A 27,500-nucleotide genomic window follows, 5' to 3' on the forward strand; every position below is an offset into this window, starting at 1 on the left:
CCCCCAGGATGAGCAGGAAGAGCCCACTCGTTAACACCACGCACAGGTACACGCATGGCAGCACCAACGACCATAGTAACCTGTATGAAGGGGAAAAGACACTATTACAACAACTCAATGTTTACACAATGTGTACACAATGTCAAAAGCAAACAAGAGCTTCTACGAATCACATCACACCACACCACACAATATCACTACTGACTGCCTTGATAAACCAAGACAAAACGTCTAGGAAATGCATTCTGGACACTGCACTGTACAGAGTAAGATGGCTTAAATCAAAGTTCTAGACAAAATCTCTGCTTAAAAACTTGTTCCATCACACAAAAGGTGACAACATGACCACTTTAAAAACATCATGTTGTTCCAGCTCACACCCAGGCTTAGCTAACGTTGGCATACTGCAAACTGACATATACATTAGTATCGTCGCTAGGTTAAACTTTACACCCGTGGTAGAATAAGCAATTGTATACATTCCCATTCATATTCTGGTAAAAGTTACAAGTATTGACAGGATTCGCGAGTCAGCTAACTAGAAGCTAAGCTCTCCATAAGGGATGCCGAGTCCTGCATGGGGTTGTTAACCGTGACTCGGATTTCCGTTTCTATCTGTGTGCCCTACCGCTGTCAATACATATATAATATCTTTCATTCATTACCTGATTAAATCACAGAGGCAGAGAGTCAAGTGATCGTGGCCTGACATCTTGTTGACAACACAACATTTTCCACAACCCGGAAGTATGTTACGCTGATGTCAGAGAAGTAAACGGACTCTGCTGATGTCATTATCCTTCACTAATCCGTATACTGCCACCTATCGACGTGGGTGTAACATCTAGATAAGAGAAGGCCTTTGGAGGGCTATTCTTGTGTTGTGTGCAAATGTATAAGAGAAAACTTAACATTGATATACAGAGGCTGAACAGTAAATATTAACATTTGTCTTTAAATAAACCAGATTGAATGGTAGAGATTAACAGAATTCAGAATCTGTTTTGTTAAAAGTTAAACAAGGGAACAAACAACTCAAAAATCAATACCGCTCTCTTGCCCCCTTTAGCCTACTCCTGCCCGTTGAACTAGTTTGAAAGAAGTCTTTTAGTGTTCAGACAGATAAAAATGAAGCTCCAGCTACTGATAGTTTTTGTGCTAAGCCTAGACAAATTTCCTGAAAAAAGTGCCGCTGAAAAGTAAGTTGTTTTCCTTACAAAGGATGTTATCATCTGTTTAACATTTGTTATAGGAATGCTTGACCATGTATTGCACCTACTGATAGTAAAGTAGTGTTTTAGTTAAGTATTTAAAATTGTGGATGACTTCTTATCCAATTATCCAAGTGTATGACACAGACACCTAATCATTTTACATTTAATCCTTTCAGTACCCTCCTAGCAAAACCATCTAACAGAACAGATAGGGCTACATGTGGTCACGTTGCCTGTTGCTGTACCTTTGTTGACATACAACTAGCATGGTTTATGTCTATCATACATGAAAGCCATTAGTGATATCAAACTATTATGCATAGTTTTATCAAATGTGTTATTTACTTGAATATGAAAATGAAATATAAAAATTAAAATGTTATTCTTATTTCTTGGTGTTCAGTGGTAAAGTTCTCTCAATCACTGCATTAACACCAGAGCAGGTGGATATCCTCAGAAATATATCATCTCAATTTGAGGTATGGCAAGATCTTACTTAAGGAAAGACATCATATACAGTACACAGTAAATATTTAATGTGTGTGTATGTGTGTGTGTTTCTATGAACATCATTGGCATAAGGGTGAATGTTTCTAAAGTTTATTCATCTGAAAAAAAAAACATACCCAAAATGTGTTGTACAGCAGGTTACAGATACTTGAGTTACCTTGGTCTCATCCTCAGACAGTACTATGGCAGCCAGCCTCGCCAATTCACATCACTGCAAACACAGAGGTGCATCTATATGTCCCTCAAGAGAGGGTGCTAGATGTAACAGCACAGCTCGAAAGCAACCAATTCACCCACAGGTGAGATATGGAGGCCCTCATATTTATTCATATGAGTGTCTTCCAATTCGATTCCTTTTCAAGTGCCTCAAACTCCACATTTTGTGTTTATAGTGTCATGTTGGAAGACACAGAGCAACTCACTGAGATTCAGACCAGAAATGATACCAAAGACCCACGATTAAAAGGGACATCATTCTATGAACGTTACCACAACTTGGAAGAGGTAAGAATTTATTTTGTGTTTCAGCAACGATGGGTTACTAACTTGCAAGTGTAGCTCATTTTTGATTGTGGTCTTTTGTGTTGCCAGATTTACCACTGGGTCAACAAGACAGCGACGGACCATGCAAATATGGTGAAGGTGCTCCTCACCGGGTCATCATTTGAAAAACGGCCACTCTATGTCCTGAAGGTGAGAATTTCACTTTTATGGAGTGTATACTTTCATGTTTAATGGGTCTGGGGGTTATTTATGGAATATTCATATCAGTAATAATAGTTTCTGTATTCCTAACCTACTAGCTATCTGGCAGAGCAAGTAATACACCAAAGAAAGCTATGTGGATAGATTGTGGGATCCATGCAAGGGAGTGGATCTCTCCAGCATTCTGCCTGTGGTTTGTGGACAATGTTAGCACCCCTTGCCTTAATAACTTCCACAAATAATGTGATACCTATACAGGACACGTCTGACTGTGTACCTATGTTAATATATCTGACATAATTTCACATTCTTCCTGGTAGTGCATCAATTATTATGGTTTAAACCGTGAGATTACGGAAATGATGGACGCCATGGACATCTATGTTCTGCCAGTGATGAATCCAGATGGATATAGATACACTTGGACTACTGTAAGTCATATCTCATATACTGGCAACTCAAAGCCTTGTGTAGCTTTGTTTAATCTACAGTTTCTATACGCAAAACTGTTTTATGTTACATTTAAAGTTACTTCTTTATACTTTACACAAGAAACGTATGTGGAGAAAGAACCGGTCCATTCATCCAAACGGTGTCTGTGTTGGAGTTGATCTAAACCGCAATTTTGATGCAAACTGGTGCAGTAAGTACAGACGAACCGCATTCTTTTCCAATATCAGCATCATAGGCCTAAGTTTAGGACTACGGTAAATGTGAATGAATTTGGTGTTTCTGTGCTTTTAGGGATCAGTGAAAAACGAATTAAATAGATATGCCTTTGTCTACAGGTGTGAGATGTTATAGCCTACAGTACTCTTAAACACTGACACCTGAACATCACTCTCATTCTCTGAAACAGCATCAGGGGCCAGCAGCAACCCCTGTGATGACACATACTGTGGGCAGTACCCAGAGTCTGAGCCCGAGGCTCAAGCTGTGGCCAACTTCCTGCGTAGCCACAAGGCCACAGTAAAGCTCTACGTCTCCATCCATTCCTACTCCCAGATGCTGCTCTTCCCCTACTCCTGTGCACACGAGCTGGCCGCCAACCACGATGAGCTAGTCAGTTTCTGCTTTGCAGTGAAACTTTTTTTCAGTACAAAATCTAAAAACGCAAGATTTGTTTCTTGCCACTGTCCTATTTGTTGAGTGCTGTTTGATGAGTGTTGGTGAAACAGACTTTTAAGCGGACAAAGAGAGATTTTAATTTGTTTTGCAGAGAGTGATGAAAGTATTCTTGTGTACTCATGCAGAATGAAATGGCACAGGACGCAGCCAATGACATCCAGAGGTATTACAGGAGCCATTACAAATTTGGCCCTGGATCAAAAACCATATGTAAGTAGTTTCCATTTGAGCCTCGGAGCCCCTCAGAAATGGGGCAAAAATATGTTTCAGTTCATACCAGAAAGTTTTGCACAACTTTGCACAAATGTTTCTGGTACACACCAGAAATTCTCTTGTGGGCATGAAAAAGCTTAAAGGAACCATATGTAAGATTGTGGCCAAAACTGGGACTGCAATCACTTTCAAATTACTGTAGAGCGGTGTATCCCCCTCCCCTCTGACTGGCAGAACTAGCAACCCGGATGCCGAAACACTACTGACTTTGTGATTAGTAGATAGGTGGAGGGTGGCGCATCAGGCCAAAACACAACATGACAACATCAACATCAGTTGAGGGCTGTAACTTTTAAATGACAATATCCTGGCCGGACTACTGTTAGATAGATAGATAGATAGATAGATAGATAGATAGATACTTTATTGATCCCCAGGGGAAATTCAAGATTCTGTTGTCAGTGATATAAGTATTTGAAATGAACATGATTTCTTAATGTCTAGTGGCATATCAGGGCGATTTTATGATTAATTGAAATACATTTCTTACATATCCTCCTTTAAAGATTTCTGTATGTCTGTGTCCATACCTTTCTGTGTGACAACTAAGAGCACTACTATTTTGAACATGACCCTCCATGTCACTTTATAGATTTGGCTCCAGGAGGATCCGATGACTGGGCCTATAACCTTGGGATCAACTACTCTTTTACTTTTGAACTGCAGGACCGCGGCAGGTATGGATTCCTCCTGCCACCGAATCTCATCGCCAATGCATGCAAAGAAGCGCTCTTGGCACTGAAGAGTATTTCTCTCAAGGTTATCAAAAGAATACAATGAGCTTATGTTCACATGGAGATATAGGCCTTAGTGCTATTGTCATTTAGTAATGTATGTGATTTTCTGTTTATTTTGAAATGTGTTTACATTCATATCCAAATAAATGAATAAATGCACCATAAAATCATTGTCAGTTCATCCATTTATGAGTTCAGTTCACCCATTGTCATTTGTCCATTGCAACCACGGTTTACTGGTTATGGTGGATACTCTTTTGTCCAAAGCGACATACAAATACAAAACAATATAATACTTAAATTTAACAGGGATCAAATTGAAATGTTGGTCAGACTATAATGAGAATAGCAATAGTAAACAATGTCAATTCAATCAATAGCCTAATGAAATAAACAATAAAAATGAGGGGAAAAAAGCAATAATAAACAATAATGTCCATTCATGGTAAGACTACATTAAGGAGAATATCAATAAACAATGTCAAATTAATCAACAGCCTAATGGAAATAAAACAATAAGTAACATATTACTTAGCCTACATGTAAATATTAATGCATGGCATATCGTGGATTCTGCTGTATCAGAAGTAGGTCTTTTTTTTACAACACACGCGGTCGCCTCACACTACACCTCCAGTTTCCCATGGTGCATTTCGGTAATTCATCTAGCCTCAAACTATACGTATTTCTATGGCCTGAAAGTTAGCTGGCAAAGTGCTTAGCACCCTATCGCTAACAACATGAAGGCGGGTCGGGTAACCCCGGTGATCAAAAGGCAAGATTTTAACTTGTAATTATAGAAGAGAGATCTCTCCATAGTCTGTGAAACTGGACACGACGCCTGATTAATAATTTGGGTAAGAACATGGTTCAAATACAACCATGGAAAATGAGCGACGATAGTCATGCAGTCCTTTAGCAAGAATGGCTAACGTTAACAAACACTGACCCGCATGTATCTTTTCCAGAAATGGCTGTCCGCACCAAATAATGCAAATCATGTTCAAATTGCATGCAGATGCCGAGAGATTATTTCAACTGTGCACATACTACATGTTAAGCAATCTCTCGACTAGGTGGGCTAGCTAGCCATTTCCATGCGTAGGTAACTAACGTTGTAGTAGCTGCAGCTAACTAATGTTAGCCTCTGGTACCGTAACGTCAAAGATAACGTTAACATTGCTCTGCTTCACTTGTTTGTGCTGCAGCGTCATTGTTTTGCTAACTAATGTTAGCTAACAAGCCAACCCATAGACTAACTTTAAACAGACATTGCAGACATCAATTACAACTCCGTTGTACCCGGGCGTGTCGGCACCATTCATTCCTCGGTGATTAGGCCTTTGCATTGTGTCTGCAAACACAGATGGTGTGAATTGATGGAGATACACACTTACACTCTCAACCTTTTGTCTTAGCTCTGCAGAATGTCCAAGATCAGGCGGAAGGTAACAGTGGAGAATTCGAAGACCATATCTGACAGCAGTACAAGCACCACACCCTCTCGAAGGCCCAGTGTTTTTGAGAGACTCGGCCCCAGTACCGGAGGGAATGCTGCGGAGGTGAGACACCTTTCAGACAGATGTACATTACAGTTATTCAGTTAGCAGACGACTTTATCCAAAGCGACTTACAGAATGAGGAGTAACATTCAAGCTACAGTGCAGAGGTGACCTTAGGTAGGAATAATTATAGTATTAGTCTAGTCAGTATAGTATAGAGGAGGTAGAGGAGGGAAGAGAGGAAGGTGTATGGTAAGTGTGTGTTTGGTGTTACGATGTAACATACTGCCAACAAATATACAGATCTTTTCTTTTTCACACATCAGTTTGTGTGTTGTAGGAAGCCCAATCTGGCCAGACTGATCAACTCTTAAACATGTTCTTGAAATATGAATTTCTTTCAGACACACTGTAGAAATTGGTTAAAGACTGGGAACTGCAGTTACGGCAATACTTGTCGCTATACACATGGAACTCAGCCAAGGGGCAAAGGCTTTTCTGGAACGTTTAGCAGGTAAGGCACGTGCAGATTGGACTAACACACACACGTACACACACATACACACACCATTGCCTTTTATCCTCTGATCTCCAAACTAAATGTAGATGTGGCGTGTATGTGTAATGGAGGCAGACTGAGCTAGCATGCTAGTTGCCCGTGTAAATCGTCACAGCCCTAACCTTAAGAACGCTTCTAACCGCTGAGTTGGAAGCCTGGGCTTTTAGCTCAGTGGTTAGAGCGTTCGTCTCCCATGCCGGTGTGTGTGTGTGTGTGTGTTAAGGTGGCGGGTTCGAGGCCCGTGTGACATATGCAATGCAATGTTTGCGTGTATGTGGTGCCGCTGTACTCTTAACGTCCTTTTCTCCCCCACTGCAGGTCAGCAGAGAGGCCCACAGGGGATCTCCGGGAGAGGATGAGGAATAAGAGACAGGATGCTGAAGCAGATGCCCAGAAAAGAGACCCAGAAGAGCCTACATCACCCACAACCAGAGTAGGCACACAACCTTTAACCCATATACCCCTCATACATCACCCACAACCAGAGTAGGCACACGACCTTTAACCCATATACCCCTCATACATCACCCACAACCAGAGTAGGCACACGACCTTTAACCCATATACCCCTCATACATCACCCACAACCAGAGTAGGCACACGACCTTTAACCCATATACCCCTCATACATCACCCACAACCAGAGTAGGCACACAACCTTTAACCCATATACCCCTCATACATCACCCACAACCAGAGTAGGCACACAACCTTTAACCCATATACCCCTCATACATCACCCACAACCAGAGTAGGCACACGACCTTTAACCCATATACCCCTCATACATCACCCACAACCAGAGTAGGCACACGACCTTTAACCCATATACCCCTCATACATCACCCACAACCAGAGTACATCACCCACAACCAGAGTAGGCACGCGACCTTTAACCCATATACCCCTCATACATCACCCACAACCAGAGTAGGCTCATCACCCATATAACCCCCATGAACACACACGCCATCTCTAGCCTACATCACCCACAAGCACGCCATCTTGTCTGCATCTCTCATTGCTACTGTTAATTTAGTATGATGCTGAATCTATGTGTGTGACTGTATTATAGATAGGTTATCATACCTCAGAGAAGGTGTGGTGTTATCTACTGTGAAACGATACAGATCGTAAGCTGTGAATAGTCAACATCAGTCACAGTCACACCAATGATTATACAAACTTTGTCTTTATGAGACATATGATGTCCACAGTGCTTTCATTTGTTTTTCTGGCAAACTCCCAGACAAGCTAGTAGGGACAAAGACCTTTCGTGAGTGTGGATCAGACTCGCTGACTTGACCTCACTCTTGTGTGTGTGTGTGTGTGTGTGTGTTAGCAGAAGCAGCGCGACTCATCTCGGGGACGGCACCGGGAGAAGGAGGACATAAAGATTACCAAGGAGAGAACTCCAGCTAGTGAGGAAGAGCCAGCAGAGTGGGAGGGCACCCGAGAAGGTGAGGGGGACCAGAGAGACTCGGGAGTTTGACCGTTGGACTGTTTCCTGTCCGTTAATCCATTATAAATGACTTATTTATTTGGCCAGTGCATTTATCCAAAGCGCCTTACATATGTCAAGTATTACAAGGGCCATTCTCCCCAGAGCAACCTCGGGGTTAAGTGCCTTCCTCAAGGGCACATTGGTGACTGTTGGGATATGAACCCATAACTTTTCTGGCTACTGCATGCTAGCCCATCAACTTAGCCATACTACTTGTTGAATACTGTCAGAAAGTCTTTGTGGCAAGGCCTGTTTCTTCGTGCTGGTCTTTGTAGCTCACATAGTATCTGATCTGATCATCTTGCAGACTCTGATAACGGTGACTACGACTACGAGTTGTCTTTGGAAATGAAGAGGCAGAAGATCCAGCGTGAGCTGATGAAGCTCGAACAAGAGAACTTGGACAAGAGAGATGAGATCGTCATCAAGAAGGAGGTACTGCTGCCTGCTATAGTAGCTCCGTGAATGTAAATGATGCCATTGAACCTTTACAACATCCAAACATGCTAGTCACCTTTACAACATCCAAACATGCTAGTCACCTTTACAACATCCAAACATGCTAGTCACCTTTACAACATCCAAACATGCTAGTCACCTTGACAACATCCAAACATTAGACACGAGTTCTATTAGGTGGCATCATAAACGCGGCGGCCATATTGGTGGGGGCAGCACCTTTACTGTCTATGGGGGAGTGACAGCAACACTTGCTGCAATCAGAGACACCTGTCACTCACGTGTTTCTCCACTGGCCTCCAGTTATTGTTGCACCCACCAAGATGGCGTCGCTATTTACGTACGTTCGGGAGCCCAATGCGGTATCTAGCTTTCTGATATATATGATTTAACCCTTACAATAACCAAACATGTCTAGTCAACAAACTAGTCATGGTCTACAAGAGTTTGGACCTAAATCACTACTGCTTAAAGGGAAAAATCAACCTTCCCAAGACATACTGTAAAGTACTAATGAAGTCAAATCTCTTCTCAACAGGAATCAACCCCTAAGAACAGGCCCAGCAGCATGTCTAAGGTACGAGTAGAGAACTGCATAGCTGCTAACCATCCTAATTAGGGTGTTTGCTAAGAGTATTTCTGGCCCTAAAATGTTCTGACGACGTTTTTTTCCCCCCGTTCTTTAGGCTTCCCCTGAACGCGGAAGCTCCAAAGGTTCCCCCTCGTCCCGCAAGTCAAGTGGCTCCCCCAAGTACAAGGCGTCAGGGAAGAGCGCAGGCTCTGTGAAGAAGGAGAAGTCGTCTTCCTCTTCCGTGATCTCCTCTCCGGTGTCCGACCAGACTCGGGCAGAGGAGTCGGAGACTCGGTAAGGGTTGGCGATGGGTTTACAGTTTTTTTTATTTTTTTTTTATTTTCAATTTTGTTGGTGAGGTGACCCTACTGTAGCAAAGTTTTCCTATTAGGACTATCAGCTCTAACCATGAGTTCTGGGCCATTAACCAATACCAAACTCTCTCCTCATTTCAAATTAAATTTACTCTTATTTAACATGGCTTACATAATGTGTATAATCAACAATTCACATTTGTTTAGTTTTGAGTTGAGAGTAAACGTAGTTTATTGGTAGTATCACAGTACTTAAAGTTCCCCTTAAGTCATCAAGGCCAGAATATGGGTCCAAATTGGAGACTAACCTGTGGATAAGCTGTACTGTAACATGTTCTTGTCTGCTCTCTGCCCAGGTTCTCTAAGGGGGGTCACGGGAAGAAGAAAGGCCCGCGCACCCCCAGCCCCCCTCCGCCGGTTCCCGTGGAGACCCACGTGGTTGGGAAGAAGCACAAAGGCAAACACAAGAACAAGGACAAGTCTGAGGACCGGTCCAAGGAGGGCAAGGAGAGGGGCCGCGACACGGAGAAGCACAAGGAGAAGAAGGACAAACGGAGGTTGGACACCACAATCCTCTCTACCTGCTCTACTAGCTGACCCTCAAAAGACCTTATTATCGTAACACCCCCAATTATTACCACTTTTGTTCGGAAATTCTAAAACAACGATCTTGTTTTATAGAACCGTCTTGGTTTGTATAGAAATGGATATTAAGTGACCCATACACGCTAGACGGCAGAAATACGGGACCGACGGTAATAGGGGGAGTTCCAATATGAATGTCAGCACCGGGCTACACCAGGTGCGCAATTCGCCTTACTTCACCCGCCGGCCAGAACGAGGCTAAAGGGTACACTTGCCATTACACCTCAGTCCAGCAGATGGTGGTGGTAATGCACTCCGTTTGCAAACTGCCAAAAAAAAACTCACTGAAGAAGAAGAACAGGCCAGTGAACCCTTCTTTTTTTTTTTGGCAGTTTGCAAATGGAGTGCATTACCACCACCATCTGCTGGACTGAGGTGTAATGGCCCTTTAGCGTCGTACTGTTAGCTTCGTACTGGCCGACCGGGTGAATAAGGCGAATTGAAGCGCTCTGTTTGCAGAGTGTAAAATAGCCTGCGCTGCTATCATGTCTGGCGTAGCCAGTTCCACAGATTTCAGTAGACGAGAAGTGTTGCAGCACACGCTCCGCCAACCAAGCTCTTCAGTTACATGCCTGGTTTAGCCTGCCTGTCACGGAGGGTGGAAGTTGTTTTGAGCCACGTTAATAATCATCATTGCCATCTGAAAAAGCCTGCAGCATGATTCTCTTTTCTATCATCCTAAAGTAACATTTTCATCACACCAATAATGAAAAATTTGACTGGTTTTATTTAGTTGTCTTAACAAGAGATCAGTTTGAGCGGGCATCAGTAAAGTTCTCTCAGTGGTGTGTGACTACAGTGCTATTGATAAAGTGCAAGATTGGATAAGTTAGTCTGGTGTCTGTGATGACCACGTTAAAGCTCAAGTGTCTCATCTCCTCTTGTAGGGACCGGTCAGAGAGCTCCCACAAGGCCAAGAGGTCCGTGACGTCAGATGAGCGGTCTGGAAGCGTTTCCTCGCCCTCCAGAGACGTGTCGCCCCTCGGCAGGAGGAAGTCCTCCTCCCCCAAAGTGTCCTCCCAGAAACCCCCCGCCTCTGCATCCCCACACCGGTGAGCACCAGAACAAACGCTCCGTGCGTGTGTCTGTCTGTGTGTGTGTGTGTGTGGGTGTGTGTGTGTCTGTCTGTGTGTGTCTGTGTCTATCTGTCTGTCTGTGTGTCTCAGTCTGTCTGTGTGTTTGTCTGTGTGTGTCTGTGATCTTGATTTGATAACACAGAGGGATTGAAATGAGAAGTATACAGTACGGTAGGTCTGTGCAGAATTGTTATGTTGTCTGTATTCACACATGAGTGTTTTGTGTGTGTTGCAGGTCCCGTCAGCAGCACAGTCCGTCCCCCTCGACGGCGCGCCACCACTCCCCGTCCTCCCACTCGGGCTCGCGCTCGTCCGCCCAGAGACACACGCCTTCCCCACGCCGCCGCAACCGCAGCCCCCCGTCGCCCTCGTACCCGCGGAGCGAGCCGGGCCCCCCCGCCTCCTCCTCCTCCCCTCCGCCCTCGTCCTCCTCCTCCGCCCTGAGGCGCTCGCGCTCACCCCTGACCCCGCGTGGACCCTCGCCTCCGGGCCAGCGCCGGGCCAGCCCCGGCCGACGCCACTCGCAGGGCCGCGAGAGGGGAGGGCGCGGCGAACGAGACAGGAGCCCGCCACCGCAGGAGCGACGCCACGAACGCAGAGATGGTGTGTGGACTGCACACACACACACCCACACACACTTCCATTTATTCATTTAGTAGACACTGTGACCAAACTAGACCAAAGTGACATACATATGTGAACTATATTACAAGGGATTACATTGTTCCCGGAACAAGTTGGGGTTTAGAACCTTGCTCAAGGACACAGTGGCGGAAGCCGGGAATTGAACCCACAACTGTCAGTCAACTGCACGCATGCACATAATTTCTAAGCCTGTTTGAGAGATGAATATCTACAAGCTACTGACAGAGTCCCTGCTCTCAAACATGCATATTCACACTAAAAAGGTTTTGCAATACATGCACACTCAGCAAGCAGTTAATTAGATCATCAGAATGTAACGTGTAGTGATTTTCTTGTCAGTTAGTTAGTTTATTTGTCCTTACATAGGAAATTTGTTTTCACATACCATACAAGCCTCACAGACATGAAATACATAGATACACACAGTCACGGTTCTTCACCCACCACCCTGCCACCACATACCCCACCCACATATATCACAACAGCACATAAACATCACATTACACAGATACAAACAGGAAAACCATCACCAGTTGACATTACAGTCACTGTCAAAGATCTGACATTCTACTGTCCTCTTTGATTGTGGCAGAGTCTCGCGGCAGGCGTGAGAAGGAGAGCGGTCGAGACGAGCGGGACTACGAGCCGGAGCAGAGCAGCTCGCGAGACAACAGAGACGACCGCGATTCCCGCGACAGCCGCGACCGGCGAGACGGCAGGGACCGCCGCGACGGCCGAGACGAACGTCTGCACAGACAGGACGGGAAGGACGCCCGCGGGGACGCGTCCAGGAGCGACGCGCGCTCCACGCGGGACCCGCCCGAGCACAGGGAGCGAGAGCGCGAGAGGGACAGGGAGAGGGAGCGAGACCGCGAGAGGGAGCGCGGCGAAGCGCACCGGAAGGACGACGCCGCCGCCGCCGCCGCCCCAGAGGATCGTGGGAGTTACGGGAAGGGCCACAGCCGCGAGGAGGGAAGGAGCGAAACGCGGACCGAGGCCAGATCGGACGCCCGCGCCGAGAGGGGGGGGCCGAGGTCGAGGCCGTGGAGCCGAGGCCACAGATAAAGGTGAGCGTCCGCAAACGTAGGCGATGCTTCGGCCCCTCAGTGAACCAGTTTGTTTCCTGCTATGGTTAAAATCCACCCTCTACGGTCCTACAAAGCCAAAGTGCAGTATCTGCATTTTTTTACACCAATATAAAATGCCATATCCTCCGATCAACCTATTCAAATCTCATTGATCTACTGAAACATTTCCTGAAGATACAGGAGTTGTCGTTTTACAGTATCTGCTAAAATACAGTGTTCAGTTTGGAATTTTCCAGCAATACAGTTTTTCTCAGTTTGGAATTTTCGTAGATACTGCACTTTGGCTTTGCAGGGCATAGTGTCGTCTTGTGGTGGTTCTTGTTAACGACAATGCTGCCATGCTTTTGTGTGGTACGTTTGCAGGTTCATCTCGAGGCTCGCGAGCATCACCAGGTGACCGCGGTCATGACAGCTGGGAGTCCAAGAGCGGCGTTCGCGAGCGGAGTGCAGAGAGAGGCTCGGAGCGCGGAGGCGACAGCAAGGCCACCGACCGAGGTAATGAGCGGACCACCGATCGCTATGGCAACGAGCGGCCGAGAGGCGAGCAGGCCCGAGACTCCTCCTATGACCGCAGGAGTGGCCATGCCGACCGCGAGCGCAGGGACAACCGGGACAGAGGTGAGGCACTTTTAATCTCAGCCAATTTACTAACAGGGCTTGTCATGAAAGGCATTTCATTCAATCAAATAATGTAGCTGCTTTTTATCGTTGAAAGGTCCATTTTGCATTTTAAATTGGTTAGTTATAGGTGAACAAAATCCTATTAAAATAATTAAATAGCCCCTCCCTTAACACCATGTCTTTTCATGGTTTCCATACCTTAAAAAGTAATCATATGAAGTGTGAGGATAGGAGTTAACATTTTGTTTTATCTTTTGCGTGTGTGTGTGTGTGTGTGTGTGTGATGCAGAGGTGAGGGCGCCCTCCCCTGGCCGACACCAGAGCCGCGGAGAGGAGCCGGAGCGCGAGGAGCGGAGGGACGAGCGCAGGACTGAGAGGGCGGACGATCGGCGAGACGAACGCCCCCGGGAGCGCGAGCGTGACCGCGAGAGGGAGAGGGAGAAGGAGAAGGAGAAAGAGAAGGAGAAAGAGAGGGAGCGCGAGGCGGAGCGCGAGCGCGAGAGGGTCCGAGAACGGGACCGGGAGAGGGAGAGGGAGCGCGAGAGAGAACGGGAGCGAGAGAGGGAGCGCGAGGAGCGAGAGAGAGAGCGGGAGAGGGAGGAACGCGAGAGGGAGAGGGAGGAGCGAGAGAGGGAGAGGGAGCGGGAGAGGAAGGAGAGAGAACGCGAGCGCGAGCAGAGAGAGAGGGAGCGGCAGAGGGACTGGGAGGAGAGGGAGAAGGGAAGAGAGGAGCGCAGAGAGAGGAGAGACGACACCAGAGATGACCGCCCCGTCCGAGATTCTGTCGAGGAGCGCAAGGCCAGGTAAACAACAACAAGGCTCAAACTTAGTTCAAATACTGATAAACATGAATCTTAAAGACCAGAGGGGTATTTCACAAAGGCGGAATTTAGAAATCCAAGATAAGTGAGCAAGGTCAAGCGAGGCTTGACCTAGCGTCAGGCTAGGGGCCACAGAATAAATCCCCCCTGGTAACTTTGTGAAGCAAGATTTAGCCAGGATGACCAACAATCCTAGCTTAATCCCTTATCTAGGTTTTGTGAAATACCCCTCTGGTAAACACGGCTCAAAGGCTCAAGGCCCTTAGTTCAGATACAGATAAACATGACACTTATTTTTGTAGTACTTTTTTGTAGTTGCTTTTGTTTGGGTGCAGCTGAAATGTCTTAACTTTGTTTTGTCCATTCTCTGTGTTTGTAGTCGTAAGAGACACCGAGTGGAGACCACACCCAGCCCCCGCTCGTCTCCCAAACGTGCCCGCGAGGCCAGCCCTGCGGACAGCGATGGCTATAACAGCTCAGAGGAAAAAGGTAGGACTGATTGTCTGACTGATGGACTGTCTGTCTGAGCTTTGGCAGCTCAGAATTTAAATAAAAAAAAAAGTTGCCATAAGTTGCATAAAACTTTTTTCTCTGTATTTGTTTTTGTGTGCGTGTGTCTGTGTGTGCGCGCGTGTGTGTGCGCGCGTGTGTGTGTGTGCGCGCGTGTGTGTGTGTGTGTGTGTGTGTGTGTGTGTGTGTGTGTGTGTGTGTGTGTGCAGGTGAGAAGCACCGCCTGTTGAGCCAGGTGGTCCGCCCTCAAGACCCTCCCCGCTCCCCCCCTCCTCCGCCCCGTGTGCCCGCTGAGGAAAAGCCCTCCCGCTGGAAGGAGGAAGACCGGCGTCCAGACAAGAAGGACGTGCGTGGACGAGCCCACGAAGAGGCCCGCGGAGGCGGCGCCGACCGCCGCGGAGAGCAGGAGGGCGTTTCGGCCCCGTCGGACACCAGGAGGGGCAAGGAGCGAGAGGCCAGTCCCCCCGCCAGCGTCCCCGTTCCGACCGCAGAGGAGCGCGAGCCGCCCGTGGTAGCGGGCCACGAGGAGGGCAAGAAGAAGACCAAAGGCCAGAAGAAAGGCCTGAAGAAGAACCGGCGCGAGGAGGACCGGGCAGGCGGTGTCGCCGGACGTGACGAGCGCTTCAACCCGGAGCCCGTGGTCAGCAACCCGCCTCCTCCCCTGCTCTCCCCGAGGAAGGTGCCCAAGAAGAAAGCGCTGGACAAGAAGCGCAAGCGCTCGCGTGGCGGAGACTCTGACGCCTCGGAGGACGAGCCCGGAGCCGGACACCACCCGCTCAGCAAGCGGTCTCGCCGGGGCCCACGCACGCCACCGCCCATCAACAAGGAGGACCTGCTGTCCCAGAGGGTCCTGGCGGCCAGCCAGCGCTCGCCCCTGACCCTGCCGCTCAGCGACTGGTCCGACGAGGACGTCCCTGACCGCGGCGAGCCGCCTCCACCTCCCCCCCCGCCTCCTCCACCGCCCCCGGTCCAGCCCATCCCAGAGCCCAGGACCCTGCTGCCCGCCGAGGCGCTCCCCAGCAGGCGGCTCGGACGGGGCAGGACGGACCCCCCCATCGCCCCGCTGCTCCCCGACCCCCCCATGCTGTTGCCCACGCCCCCCCTGCAGCCTCTGCTGCCCCAGCACATGCTGCGCAAGCCGCTCCTGCCCAACGCGCCGATGGACGCGCACCCCGCCGGTGTGCGGCCCGGTGTCCTAGGCAACGCGCCCGGCCAACGCTCCTCCCGCCGCCTGCGGTCACCCTCCGGCGAGGCGCACCGAGACGAGAACCCGCAGGTGCCCAGGGCGAGGAGGGGCCGCCCGCCGGTGGGCAACGCAGCCCGGGACCGCGAGCGCGAGAGGGAACGAGAGCGCGAGAGGGAGAGGGAGAGGGAACGCGAGCGCGAACGGGAGAGGGCGGCGGTCGGGGAGTCGGTCGGGGCCGAGAGGAAGTCCCGCATCGATCAGCTGAGGAGAGGAGAGCCCAGTCGCAGCACGTCATCAGGTGAGACCAGCGCAACATCTCCACACACACACACACACACACACACACACACACACACACGTCATCAGATGAGACCAGCACAACATCTCCACTCACACACACGTCATCAGATGAGACCAGCGCAACATCTCCACACACACACACACACACACACGTCATCAGGTGAGACCAGTGCAACATCTCCACACACACACACGTCATCAGGTGAGACCAGCGCAACATCTCCACACACTCACGTCATCAGGAGAGACTAGTGCAGCATCTCCACAAACACATTGTACACACACACACACGTAATCAGGAGAGACTAGTGCAGCGTCTCTACAAACACATTGTACACACACACACACACACACACTCTCGCGTCATCAGGTGAGCCCAGCGCAGCATCTCCAGGTTTTCATTGACAGCTAACTTCAAATGCTTTTCTTTCCTCCCTGCTCTTCCTCCTCTAGATCGCCAGGACTCCCGAAGCCACAGTTCCCGACGAAGCTCCCCCGAGTCCGAGCGCCAGGCGCGCTCTCGTGCGGGCTCCTACGACAGCCGAGAGCGTGACCGAGACCGCGAGCGCGATGTCTTCGACCGCAAGGACCCGAGGCAGCCGCCAGGGCCCCCGGGACTCGGGCTGGGTCTCGGTCTGGGCCTGGGTCTGGGCCTGGGTCTGGGCCTCAGTCCGGCCGGGGTCCCCCAGCAGCCCAGGGACTGGGAGCAGGAGCCGCAGAGGGACTGGGCACCCCGCGGCCCCCGAGAGCCGCTGCTGCCCCATCGGGGCGCCAACCGCGAGCCCATCCGCGAGCGCGAGCGGGACAACATGCGGGAGCCTCGGGAGCGCGAGCGCCTGCTGCCCGAGGGACTCCTGTCCGGCGCCGTGCACGAGCGCTTGGAGCGCGAGAGGGAGCGCGAGCGAGCGGAGAGGGAACGCGAACACCGCGAGAGAGAGCGGGAGCAACGCGAGCGCGAGAGGGAGCGCGAGAGGGAGCGCGAGCGGAGCGAACGGGAGAGACTGCTCCCCATCGACCCCGTGCCGCACGGAGACCCCAAGGGCAGAGGTGACGGACGCATGGAGCGCGCCGACTACGAGCCCCTGTTGCCACGGGAGACTGTTGCCATTAATCCTGACAAGCCAGTGGACAGCGCGCACGCTCAAGCCGAGGCTGCTGAAGAAGAAAAGGGGGACAGCCTTGACGGTAAGCAACACACAGCTGCACAACACAGCTGCACAACACAGCTACACAACACAACATATTAAATACAACTACACAACACAACATATTAAAGTTTAAAAAGTACAACTACACAACACAACATAATTAGAGGCAACTACACAACATATGAAAGTTTAAAAAGTACAACTACACAACACAACATAATTAGAGACAACTACACAAAACAACATATTAGAGTTTATTAAGTGTAAGTTGTTCTGTCTTGTACTTCTGAGTTCAGTTTCATAGCCCATGCTTGTCACCTCAAGGGCTCAATGCAAAAGCTGCAACTTTCTGATGTGTGTTTGCTTGCTCTCAGAAGAAGACGAAGGGAAAGGAGAGGACGCCCAGTCGATCGTCTCTGGAGGTGAAGAGTACGAGCCCATCAGTGATGATGAACTGGACGAGATTCTTGCAGACAGTGCTCAGAAACGAGAGGACCAGCAGGACGATGAGAGAGTCCCAGGTGCGTCCATGACACGATTCATAGAAGATTAGATGCTTATGTAGAAGCAGCTCTGCAGCTCCATCTGATCTAAATAAGGACTTAGAGTTGGCTAAAATAAAAACCCATTTGTCCATATGAGCTGTGCATACAAAACTCTGGGATTGTGTTTAGAAGACTGCATCTCGTACAGTACAATCAACTATTGGTCTTTTCCCACTGTAGGGACTCTTTGTAGTACATACACCTTCTAGTTCCTGGACCTTTTTACGTGTTCACACTGCATGGAACTGGGGGCTATTGTAGTTCCTGTAGACGCAGTTCCTATAACCATTTTAGCTCCTACTTTGGGAGAGGGTATTTTCCCAGGGCATAGGAGCCATGACTGATGTCCATGTTGACTAACTGGCATGCCTTGTGCCCCCTCAGGTCCTCTGGACGTGATCGACGTGGACTGGTCCAGCCTGATGCCCAAGCAGAAGCAGGAGCCGCGGGCCCCAGGGGCGGCTCTGCTCAGGTTCACCCCTGGAGCCGTGCTGCTCAGGGCGGGCGTCTCGCGCCGCCTGGCCGGGCCCCATCTCCTCGCCCGCGTCAAAGAGGTCTGCAAGAGCGAGCTGGACGACCCTAAAGGTGAGTTCACAAGACAGGGCAACTTTAACTAAGGGGTGGTGGGTAAGGAAAGTACCTTTTAAAAGTCTCTACAATATAGCAGATTTAAAAAACCTGTTTGTTGAATCACCTGTCCTTGAAGTTATATTGTCCTATAGTTACTTAGGGTACGTTCAGACTAAGCTTCTTTTTCGCAGCTGCTAGTGTCCGTTTTACATTATAATCGTATGGAGTAGACTGTGTTCTCAAAAAATCGTCGGCTTCTTTTAAAACGCGACTGAAACAGTCTTTTTCTGCAGCTCAGAAGTTGATAAATATTCAACTTCTAGCGGAAAAACGGCATATGTCATGGTGTCTTTTTTTACAGCTAGCCAATCACAAACGGATTACCGAGACCTGTGGTTTCCCATGACAACAAGTAAAAAATGAAGGAAGGTGACAGAACATCGGTCAAGAGACTCGTTTTAGTGAGCATAGGGAATTGTTTGACATGACTTCACAACTTTACCATAACATACCAAAAGCAATACCCAACCCCAATTTTTTCTTCCGCGATATTTTGTATCCACACGTAACGAAACGTTAGTCACTTTGCCTATTGCAAAAAAGATGCTTCTGCCTGCTTTTTGGAACAAGAATGCTGGCAGATTTTATCTCAAACTGAAAAAGCGGTCTGCATAACTTCTTTTGTCAGAAAAAGGCGCTAAGTCTGAATGTACCTGTCTGCGGTTCTATTGTTTTTGATTTGTGCTCCCATACTACTGATGGGTGGGTTGAGTAGATTTGACTCAGTAAAAGTTTCAAACTAATTGTGTATGTACTGTCTACCACATTCAGTTTTGTGTATGTGTGAGTTCAGTCCTCCGCACTCAGTTTTGTGTATGTGTGAGGAGTGCAGTCCTTCGCACAGGTGTGTTGACCATGTCTTCCCTCTGGATGTGTTTGTAGATGCTGACCGGCTGTTTGAGCATGACCTGGGCGCTCTCAACATGGCGGCGCTGAACAGACGCGTGGAGCGGGCCAATCTCCTGCGCAACCTGGGCTCTGGCTGCAAGGCCCTCAGCGCACGGCGGGACATCGCCATCCGCAAGCAGCTGCTGAAGAATGACAAAGTAGGCCACAACGCCCCCTTTCAACACCCGCATTTGCACATCTGTGCTAGTGCAAGCATACGCTTAGCATTGGGGTCCTAGATGAATGCCCTGACAACCTGAGAGAAGCCTGTTATACTAAAACATACAAACGTAAATCATGCCAACGTGGCAGGTGCCAACCAGTGTACAAAACTGGCTCTGACCAGATGGAAATACTAGCCCGAACCAACACGCCATGTCCCTCGGCCCATGTTATCACTGATGTTCCTAAACCCAGGGCTGTATGACCTTTCTGATGGTAAATAGACACAGGCCTAAGCTTCCCTTAGTGTCCACATCTGGTCAGGCCTTTGGTATTAGACAAAGTTATGGACCTCTCCCCGTTGTGTACTACACACAGAAGTAACATATGAACACATCAAAATACAGTGAGAATACCCCAGAATTCTACACAGAGGTGCCATGACCTGGGGTAAAGAACACGTATGGTCATTCTAAATGAAAATCTCTAAAATGATGTAAAGGAGCCCACAGTAATATTTGCTTTCATTAACTCGGGGCTTTAACTTCTCGGTCTCTGCCGGAATTCAGGCGTGGGCGAGGTGACTGTTGCTTTAAGCCCTGTTAACTGAACTTTCACTAACGCTGGGTGAACTTTGGTCAATTCGTAAACATTATTTTTCCCTTTCACCCCCTTTCTACTTTTTACTTTCAAAGCATCGCTGTGGTGTTGTTGTCTGCCTTGTTCGAGCTTTAATCAGTAAAAACATATGAATAAAAAGGAACTTCTCCTCCATCCCCAGGGCACCACCAAGCAGATGTACACGACCCCCCCAGTGGGAGACTCCGAGCTGCTGCAGCTCAGCGTACGTCTCTTTAAGAAGGCCCTCGCTTCCAGCCAGACGGCTGACCTGGAGCGCGCTCAGACCAGCGCAGCTAGCGCCCCAGGTGCCGCCCCCTCTGGCGCGGTGTGTGTCTCCTAAGAGGAGAGGGGGGGGGGGGAGGGGGCGGCCATCAGTGAGTAGCAGCATGACCCTGGCTTACACTCATCCTCTGCCTACCTGTAACCTACTGTCCACTAGCCTCTGTGCAAAACTCATAACACTGAAACTGTTGTTAAGTCAGTGGTTGTGTGGAGGATTGAGAGCGAGTCCACCATAGAGACTGCGGGAGTTGCAAGCCTATGGATGGATGGATGAGATACTGAGTGGATGGATTTGTTTAAGGCCACAGTGGGTGAACTCAATAAAACTGTGGGGAAATGTTCACAGAAGAGAATAACTGTTTTGATGGAATTGTTTTTTTTAGTGAAGTGGTTTTTTTTTTAAAAAAAAAAGTGGGGAAGAAAAAAAGAATCCGTGGCAGTTCTTTATTAACAATGTCATTGTACGTTCATTCCATCTTTCATGCATTGGTGAGTAGAACTGTGCATTAAAATGGTTAAATCTTCATTTGAGTCTTATGTTTACTTCTGTCATATCATGGTTTGTTTCCTACATTAAACTGGTAAAACGCAAACACAAATTTACAAAAATGTGTGCAGGTGTACACCAGTACACTCAACTTTACTGTCCCCCCCCCCCCCCCCCCCCCCCCCAATCTTTTTCTTGGCTGCAGCCAAAGCCTTTTTTCCCCATATGGAATCAGACTCATCAGAGAGACGAAATATTCCATAATCTGTCATACATGACAATTAATTGGGACACTTTATCGGTGCAAGATGAATGGACCAACTTCTCATGAAGCCCACACAGACTTCACTCGATTCACTTCACACTTATACGTTGGGTCCAGTCAGCACAGCTGGGCAACACAAGTGTGCCGATATGATTATGAGCGGATTTGACGACTGTGGATAAACGACTCTGGATTCTATGGACTCAACATGGATTCGTGAAGGTTTGACTAAAAAAAAGAAACATTTCTACATGTCTTTTATTTGTGCAAATCACATGGCAAATCAGCGTGTAATAATCATAGACCGTTTGTAAAAGAGTAACAATGATACGCCAAGTTGTCAAGGTTACAGACGGAAGTCATGTTTGCTGATTGGTGCAGTTCAACAGCTGCGTTTGTGACGCTTCGCGTCCATAGTTGTGATTTGTCCGAATGTTTATCCTGAGAAAAGCGGTTTAGCACCTGCAGGTGGCCGAATGGACTACACCAACTTAATCATTTAGTTATGCAGCATTAGTAAGAAGTTAAGGAATTAGCCAACGGAAATGTAACTTTATAATCGTAATGGCACAGTTTACCAGTTAACTGACCATTTCGTCGATACAAATAGAGCGTAAATCTGTCCAATTTAAAGTTGGACGGTCATAGCCAGCTAACGTTAAAGTTAAGCTATGTGCTACTGCAACTTGGCTAACGTTAAGTTGGTAGTCTTGACTTAGTAGCTAGTTCATTTAACCGATTTGGGCTATTTTATTCTGATTAAACATTTCTGTTGAGGGTCGTGCGTTTAGTTTTAGTACAACAGTTGGCCGATTTTGTCGCGGACGGAGAAAAAGTTGTGGTAAGCTGATTATTCTAATGTGCTTTGATATACTGAGATTCGGTTGCCATGGAGATGGTAGGTTCTCCTATGGATTCCCCACTCCATCATGAAGAGCACTTTTGCATTCTTTCGTGTAACATTGTTATTATGCAATGTGTAACTCAGGTTTACACAAGGGACACAATTAGAACATCAAGGAAAAAGTTGATTTATTCTAAACGCAGAAAGCATCTGAATGTCTCCGCATGCGTATTTAAACAGTCTATGGTTGCATATTTATGGAGAAGGACATTAATGTCAGAAAGCATTTTCACGTAATAATTTAAAATTAAAGACGTGAAAAATAACTTATGCATCGATTGTGATAATTTCTTGGCAGTTTGTGAAGTTGTCGGTCAGAGCTAAGCCGGTAGATGGCAGCACAGATTCATAATCCTGTCCAGTATTTCGGAGGCCCAGTATAGACTGCCAGAGCCACAGTGGATAACCAACAGGAGTCAGTTAAGGTACAGAAATTGTGCATAAGCACGTACAGTATATAGTACTGGTGCATACAGTTATATAGCACTAGTACCTTTATGTAATGTTGTGACATGTTCTTTTTTCAGAACATACTGGATGGTCTTCAAAAAAATATTGTTGATTTGGAAAATACCTTAACCAAGCTAAACTCTGTAAGCACATTCTTTCACTCTTGTCCAAACTGACATAGCCTAGCACAGAAGCAGTGATATCATTGTTGTTATTGTTATGATTACCACAATTAAATGAATACCAATGATAATGATATCATTGGTATTCTTGGCTTATGTCATAGTCAGTTGAGGTAGTTCAGTGTGACTCAGATAACTCCGAGTGTCAGCTGAGCTCTGGATCGGATGAGGAATGGCAGGTCCAGCTGTGCCCACAGTCTGCTGAGGAGCAGGCGGAGGAGCAGGCGGAGGAGCTGCAGACCGTACTGAAGGAGCTACAGAGAGAGAGGCAGCAGCTGAACACCATACTGCAGAGGTTCAGAGTCACAGGTGAGATCCTCCTGCCGTGGGAACCGACTCCACAGATAAAGCTGCACTGACTGGAACAACAGGAGGCCTTAGAGACTGATAGTCTAGACCAGAGCCCTAGAGAGCTCTTGTCTAGACTAATACAGCATACAAGTATGCCTAAGGGACTACCGTAGTCCCCACCAGTATTAAGCACCGTAAATGGACTGAGTACGTACTGGAGTGTTGTTATCAGAGGTATACTGTATTCAGTGTACTATAATTTGCTGACAAAGTGTTGCGGAAATGTGTGTATCTACTAAGTCACGTCATTAGTCTACCAAATACCAAACCATAACCATAGTGATGCAGGCAGGGGAGTTGTGGTGTTGTGAAGTTCATGAGGAGATGAATGATGTCTCTCTTTCAGAGGGAGTTCAGGTTGCAGAGTCTGAGGCCAGTGGCAGTGGGCCGACTCGTGTTGTGCACCGTGTGCAGGAACAGGAGGACGACCTCGGACAGAGGGTGGACCGCCAGCGTACCATGTGGAGAAGTCGACCATCGACCAGCCCGACGCGAGGGCTCGCCCTCAGCCCCAGCCCTCCCCGCCACTCCCCTGTCAAGGTACAGCCACACCCACGGCACACCTGCTTTCTGTTGCATTCCTCAGCGCAGCTCAGGTATTAACATAGTTCAAGGGAGGCATGGAACATACAGTTTTTTGTGCTTCTATGGTCATGCCTATTGTCATCTAAGGCAGGAGGTTTTTTTTTCTGTAAATGGTTAACTTTTTGATGTTGCGAAAACTTGAGATAGCAATGTTATGGTGTTGGCCTCTGCTAAACCCCCGCTAACCACTTGGGCGGTATGAGGATTTAGATGGGTTTGTTCACAGCACTACACAGTTATCTTTTAACAGAATCTTTCAGAAGACTTCAGAGCGCTCGTGCCCTGTGAGCATGTTCAGCCAGTTTCCTGGGCCTGTTGAGGGCTCTTTCGCTGGGCTTTGTAGATAGATAGATAGATAGATACTCTAATGTACCCATGGGGAAATCTGACTTGGACTCCACAAAGCTTGACCCAACAAGACATACATGGAGACATACAACAATGTCATGTGAGACCATCCTCACCAGCCGTCTTTCAGTCTGGTATGGTAGCTGTTCTGTTGCTGACCGAAAAGCTCTTCAGAGGGTGGCGAGGTCAGCTGAGAAGAGCACCAGATCAGCCCAACCATCCATCCAGGACATATACCCGTCCCACTGCCACAAAAGAGCCACCAACATCATCAAAGACCCCACCCACCCCACACACAAACTGTTCACGCTCCTAACATCTGGCAAGCTCTACAGCAGCAGTAGCAGCAGACTCAGCAACAGCTTTTTCCCACAAGCCATCAGACTGCTCAACTCACTCATGAAAACTGGATTATAACCCCCCCCCCCACACACACACACACACACAACACACACACACAAAGACCTGTGGAACTGTGAAAAAGGCTGTGAAAAAGGCAAACTCAATGTTTGCAAAATACTGCTGCTACTTTGCACTTTTGCCATATTGCACCTTGTGTTGATCTGTATACCTTTTAAATATCTATTTGCACTTGTCTAGTTGTGTCCTATGGTTAGTCTTGTTTAATTTATGCTTAGTGTGTGACATCTTGTTTTAATACTGCACATTGGATTATGGGAGAAACACAATGTCCGTCTGCTGTGTAGTGTACTGTTGCATGGTTTTGATTGTAGTAGTTTAGTTTGTAGTTTGACAATAAAGTTGACTTGACTTGACTAATCAAACCAAGGCAGACGTAGACACACACTAACAATCAAATAAATAGGTAAAGATGACATTTAAATAGACATAAACAATGAAAATAAATAAAAAATGTGTGTGTGTGTGTCCAGGGAGGGACGTATGACTCGGAGCTGATGCGGGTGCTGCGGGAGAGGGACGAGATGCAGGCCGTGCTGGAGAAGTACGAACGCCACCTCTCCGAGATCCAGGCCAACGTCAAGGTTCTCACCGCGGACCGCGACAAGACCAGCATGCACTACCAGCAGGTGAGCTCCGCTTCGACAGGACTCTCTGTCCAGCCTGGTCAATCTGGACGATCTGGACCTGGTCCAGCGCAGAGGGACAGTCCATTTATTAGCCCTTAGTTATTTTGACAAGCTAGAGATGATTTTAATTTGAATAAATCTATAGCATAATGTAGAATACTAATAGCCTAATATCTCCTAATAAGTGATGTGTGGACCTGTGTGGAGAATTATGTAACGTTTCCCCTATGAAAGGTGGCAGGTCCCATAAGTGACATCTTTTTGTTCTTCACTCTGTGTGTGTGTGTGTGTGTGTTTGTGTGTGTGTGTGTTTGTGTGTGTGTATATGTCTGTGTGTGTGTGTGTGTGTGTGTGTGTTTGTGTGTGTGTGTGTGTTTGTGTGTGTGTGTGTGTGTGTGTTTGTCTGTGTGTATGTGTGTTTATGTATGTGTGTGTGGGTCTGTGTGTGTGTGTGTTTATGTCTGTGTGTGTGTTTATGTATGTGTGTGTGTGTGTTTATGTATGTCTGCGCGAGTGTGTGTTTATGTATGTGTGTGTGTGTGTGTGTGTGTGTGTGTGTGTGTGTGTGTGTGTGTGTGTGTTTATGTATGTGTGTGTGTGTTTGTGTGTGTGTGTGTATATGTGTGTGTGTGTGTGTGTGTGTTTATGTATGTGTGTGTGTGTGTGTGTGTGTGTGTGTTTATGTATGTGTGTGTGTGTGTGTCTGTGTGTGTGTGTGTGTGTGTGTGTGTGTGTGTGTGTGTGTGTGTGTTTATGTATGTGTTTATGTATGTGTGTGTGTGTGTGTGTGTGTGTTTATGTATGTGTGTGTGTGTTTATGTATGTGTGTGTGTGTGTGTGTGTCTGTGTGTGTGTGTGTGTGTGTGTGTGTTTATGTATGTGTGTGTGTGTGTGTTTATGTGTGTGTGTGTGTGTTTATGTATGTGTGTGTGTGTGTGTGTGTGTGTGTTTATGTATGTGTTTATGTGTGTGTGTGTGTGTGTGTGTGTGTTTATGTATGTGTTTATGTGTGTGTGTATGTGTATATATGTGTGTGTGTGTGTGTGTGTGTGCAGGCGCAGCAGGAGATCGCAGCTCTGCGGCGTGAGGTGATGCGAGCGCGGTCAGTGCGCAGCAGCAGCGGCTCCAAGGGCGGCGTGACGGCCCACAGCATCCTGAAGCGTGTGGAGACCGAGAGGGACGAAGCGCAGTCCGACCTGCAGCGCATGACCACCGAGAGGGACAGCCTCAGGGAGAGACTCAAGGTACAGGCCACCGAGAGGGACAGCCTCAGGGAGAGACTCAAGGTACAGGCCACCGAGAGGGACAGCCTCAGGGAGAGACTCAAGGTACAGGCCACCGAGAGGGACAGCCTCAGGGAGAGACTCAAGGTACAGGCCACCGAGAGGGACAGCCTCAGGGAGAGACTCAAGGTACAGGCCACCGAGAGGGACAGCCTCAGGGAGAGACTCAAGGTACAGGCCACCGAGAGGGACAGCCTCAGGGAGAGACTCAAGGTACAGGCCACCGAGAGGGACAGCCTCAGGGAGAGACTCAAGGTACAGGCCACCGAGAGGGACAGCCTCAGGCAGAGACTCAAGGTACAGGCCACCGAGAGGGACAAACAGCACGGAGGACACACTCGACTGTAGTGGCCAACATAACAGTTCCTCCCAACTGGTCCTTTGTACTGACCCCTTGTATATATTTACTGGCCCAGAAAAGTCACTTTTGCACAGAACTCTTAATGTGACCTCTTTATGTTAGTAGCCTCACATGCTTATCTTCAACCAGTGAGCATCACAGGTGAACTGATCTGACTCGTGCCAACCAACATGGCCGACACGCTCTTTCAGCTGTCCCGGGCCAGCGGCCCATTGCTTATGTTGAACCTTGTCTACAGCACATCCACAGAACAGAGTGGAAGAAATGTCTTCAGTTGTGCTTTCCATTGTTATCAGCATGTCCCCCCCTCACTCTCCACTTCATATGTCTTCCACTAGATGTAGTTCATGGTGCTCTCACACCGGGTCCTAGCTGCATGCCACGCGAGCAAGCATCAGACAGAATCACTTTTGAAGACTCTTAAGGGTCATTCACACCAAGAACGATAACAATAACTATAACTATAAACAAATATTGTTCTTGTCAATATGAATGACGACGTTTACACATAAACTATAACGATAACGACATGAAGAACGATATCGTTGGGGATCACTTTCAGAGCGATTTTGAGAACAATAAAAAGCTAAT

The 27,500-nt window shown here is 47.8% G+C and overlaps 4 protein-coding genes across 10 annotated transcripts in view; 3 read left to right on the forward strand and 1 right to left on the reverse strand.

Annotated features, from left to right (window-relative positions):
* The window catches only part of alg11 (ALG11 alpha-1,2-mannosyltransferase), a 5,720-nt gene extending 4,959 nt beyond the window's left edge, over positions 1–761 (reverse strand). For all 4 annotated transcript variants that reach the window (XM_042079945.1, XM_042079947.1, XM_042079946.1 and 1 more), the window contains exons 1-2: positions 666–761; positions 1–80 (exon numbers count right to left, since the gene is read on the reverse strand). The exon at positions 1–80 is cut by the window's left edge and continues 142 nt beyond it. In XM_042079945.1, the coding sequence (XP_041935879.1) occupies positions 1–80; positions 666–712 (127 nt within the window). In that variant the 5' untranslated portion in view covers positions 713–761. The remainder of the gene's footprint in view (positions 81–665) is intronic.
* Positions 762–1,050: 289 nt separating this feature from the next.
* cpb2 (carboxypeptidase B2 (plasma)) lies at positions 1,051–4,737 on the forward strand. The gene is made up of 11 exons (XM_042079951.1): positions 1,051–1,199; positions 1,618–1,693; positions 1,899–2,023; positions 2,117–2,228; positions 2,316–2,417; positions 2,528–2,635; positions 2,750–2,860; positions 2,982–3,072; positions 3,289–3,491; positions 3,683–3,767; positions 4,423–4,737. Exons 1-11 carry the CDS (start codon positions 1,129–1,131, stop codon positions 4,608–4,610), a joined length of 1,272 nt encoding a protein of 423 aa, XP_041935885.1. The 5' UTR covers positions 1,051–1,128; the 3' UTR covers positions 4,611–4,737.
* A 421-nt stretch (positions 4,738–5,158) lies between these two features.
* On the forward strand, positions 5,159–21,170 carry zc3h13 (zinc finger CCCH-type containing 13). Its single transcript, XM_042079917.1, is given in 22 exon segments — positions 5,159–5,424; positions 5,986–6,129; positions 6,474–6,583; positions 6,947–7,061; positions 7,974–8,088; positions 8,440–8,567; positions 9,130–9,168; positions 9,278–9,456; positions 9,833–10,033; positions 11,009–11,173; positions 11,433–11,800; positions 12,435–12,865; positions 12,867–12,909; positions 13,294–13,548; positions 13,841–14,354; positions 14,752–14,861; positions 15,092–16,366; positions 16,822–17,553; positions 17,891–18,037; positions 18,446–18,646; positions 19,574–19,737; positions 20,523–21,170. Coding segments are annotated over 21 exon segments (5,607 nt in total). The 5' UTR covers positions 5,159–5,424; positions 5,986–5,994; the 3' UTR covers positions 20,703–21,170.
* Positions 21,171–21,815: 645 nt separating this feature from the next.
* tsga10 (testis specific, 10) overlaps positions 21,816–27,500 on the forward strand; it is a 24,263-nt gene continuing 18,578 nt past the window's right edge. For 2 of the 4 annotated variants that reach the window (XM_042079943.1, XM_042079942.1), the window contains exons 1-7: positions 21,817–22,237; positions 22,599–22,725; positions 22,828–22,893; positions 23,037–23,241; positions 23,630–23,823; positions 25,110–25,265; positions 26,321–26,509. In XM_042079943.1, coding sequence (XP_041935877.1) covers positions 23,743–23,823; positions 25,110–25,265; positions 26,321–26,509 — 426 coding nt within the window. In that variant the 5' untranslated portion in view covers positions 21,817–22,237; positions 22,599–22,725; positions 22,828–22,893; positions 23,037–23,241; positions 23,630–23,742. Of the gene's footprint in view, positions 22,238–22,598; positions 22,726–22,827; positions 22,894–23,036; positions 23,242–23,629; positions 23,824–25,109; positions 25,266–26,320; positions 26,510–27,500 lie in introns of all 4 variants that reach the window. The other 2 variants (XM_042079940.1, XM_042079941.1) reach the window with 2 other exon arrangements.

Source organism: Alosa sapidissima, chromosome 23, assembly GCF_018492685.1.
Source record: "Alosa sapidissima isolate fAloSap1 chromosome 23, fAloSap1.pri, whole genome shotgun sequence".
NCBI lineage: Eukaryota > Metazoa > Chordata > Actinopteri > Clupeiformes > Clupeidae > Alosa > Alosa sapidissima.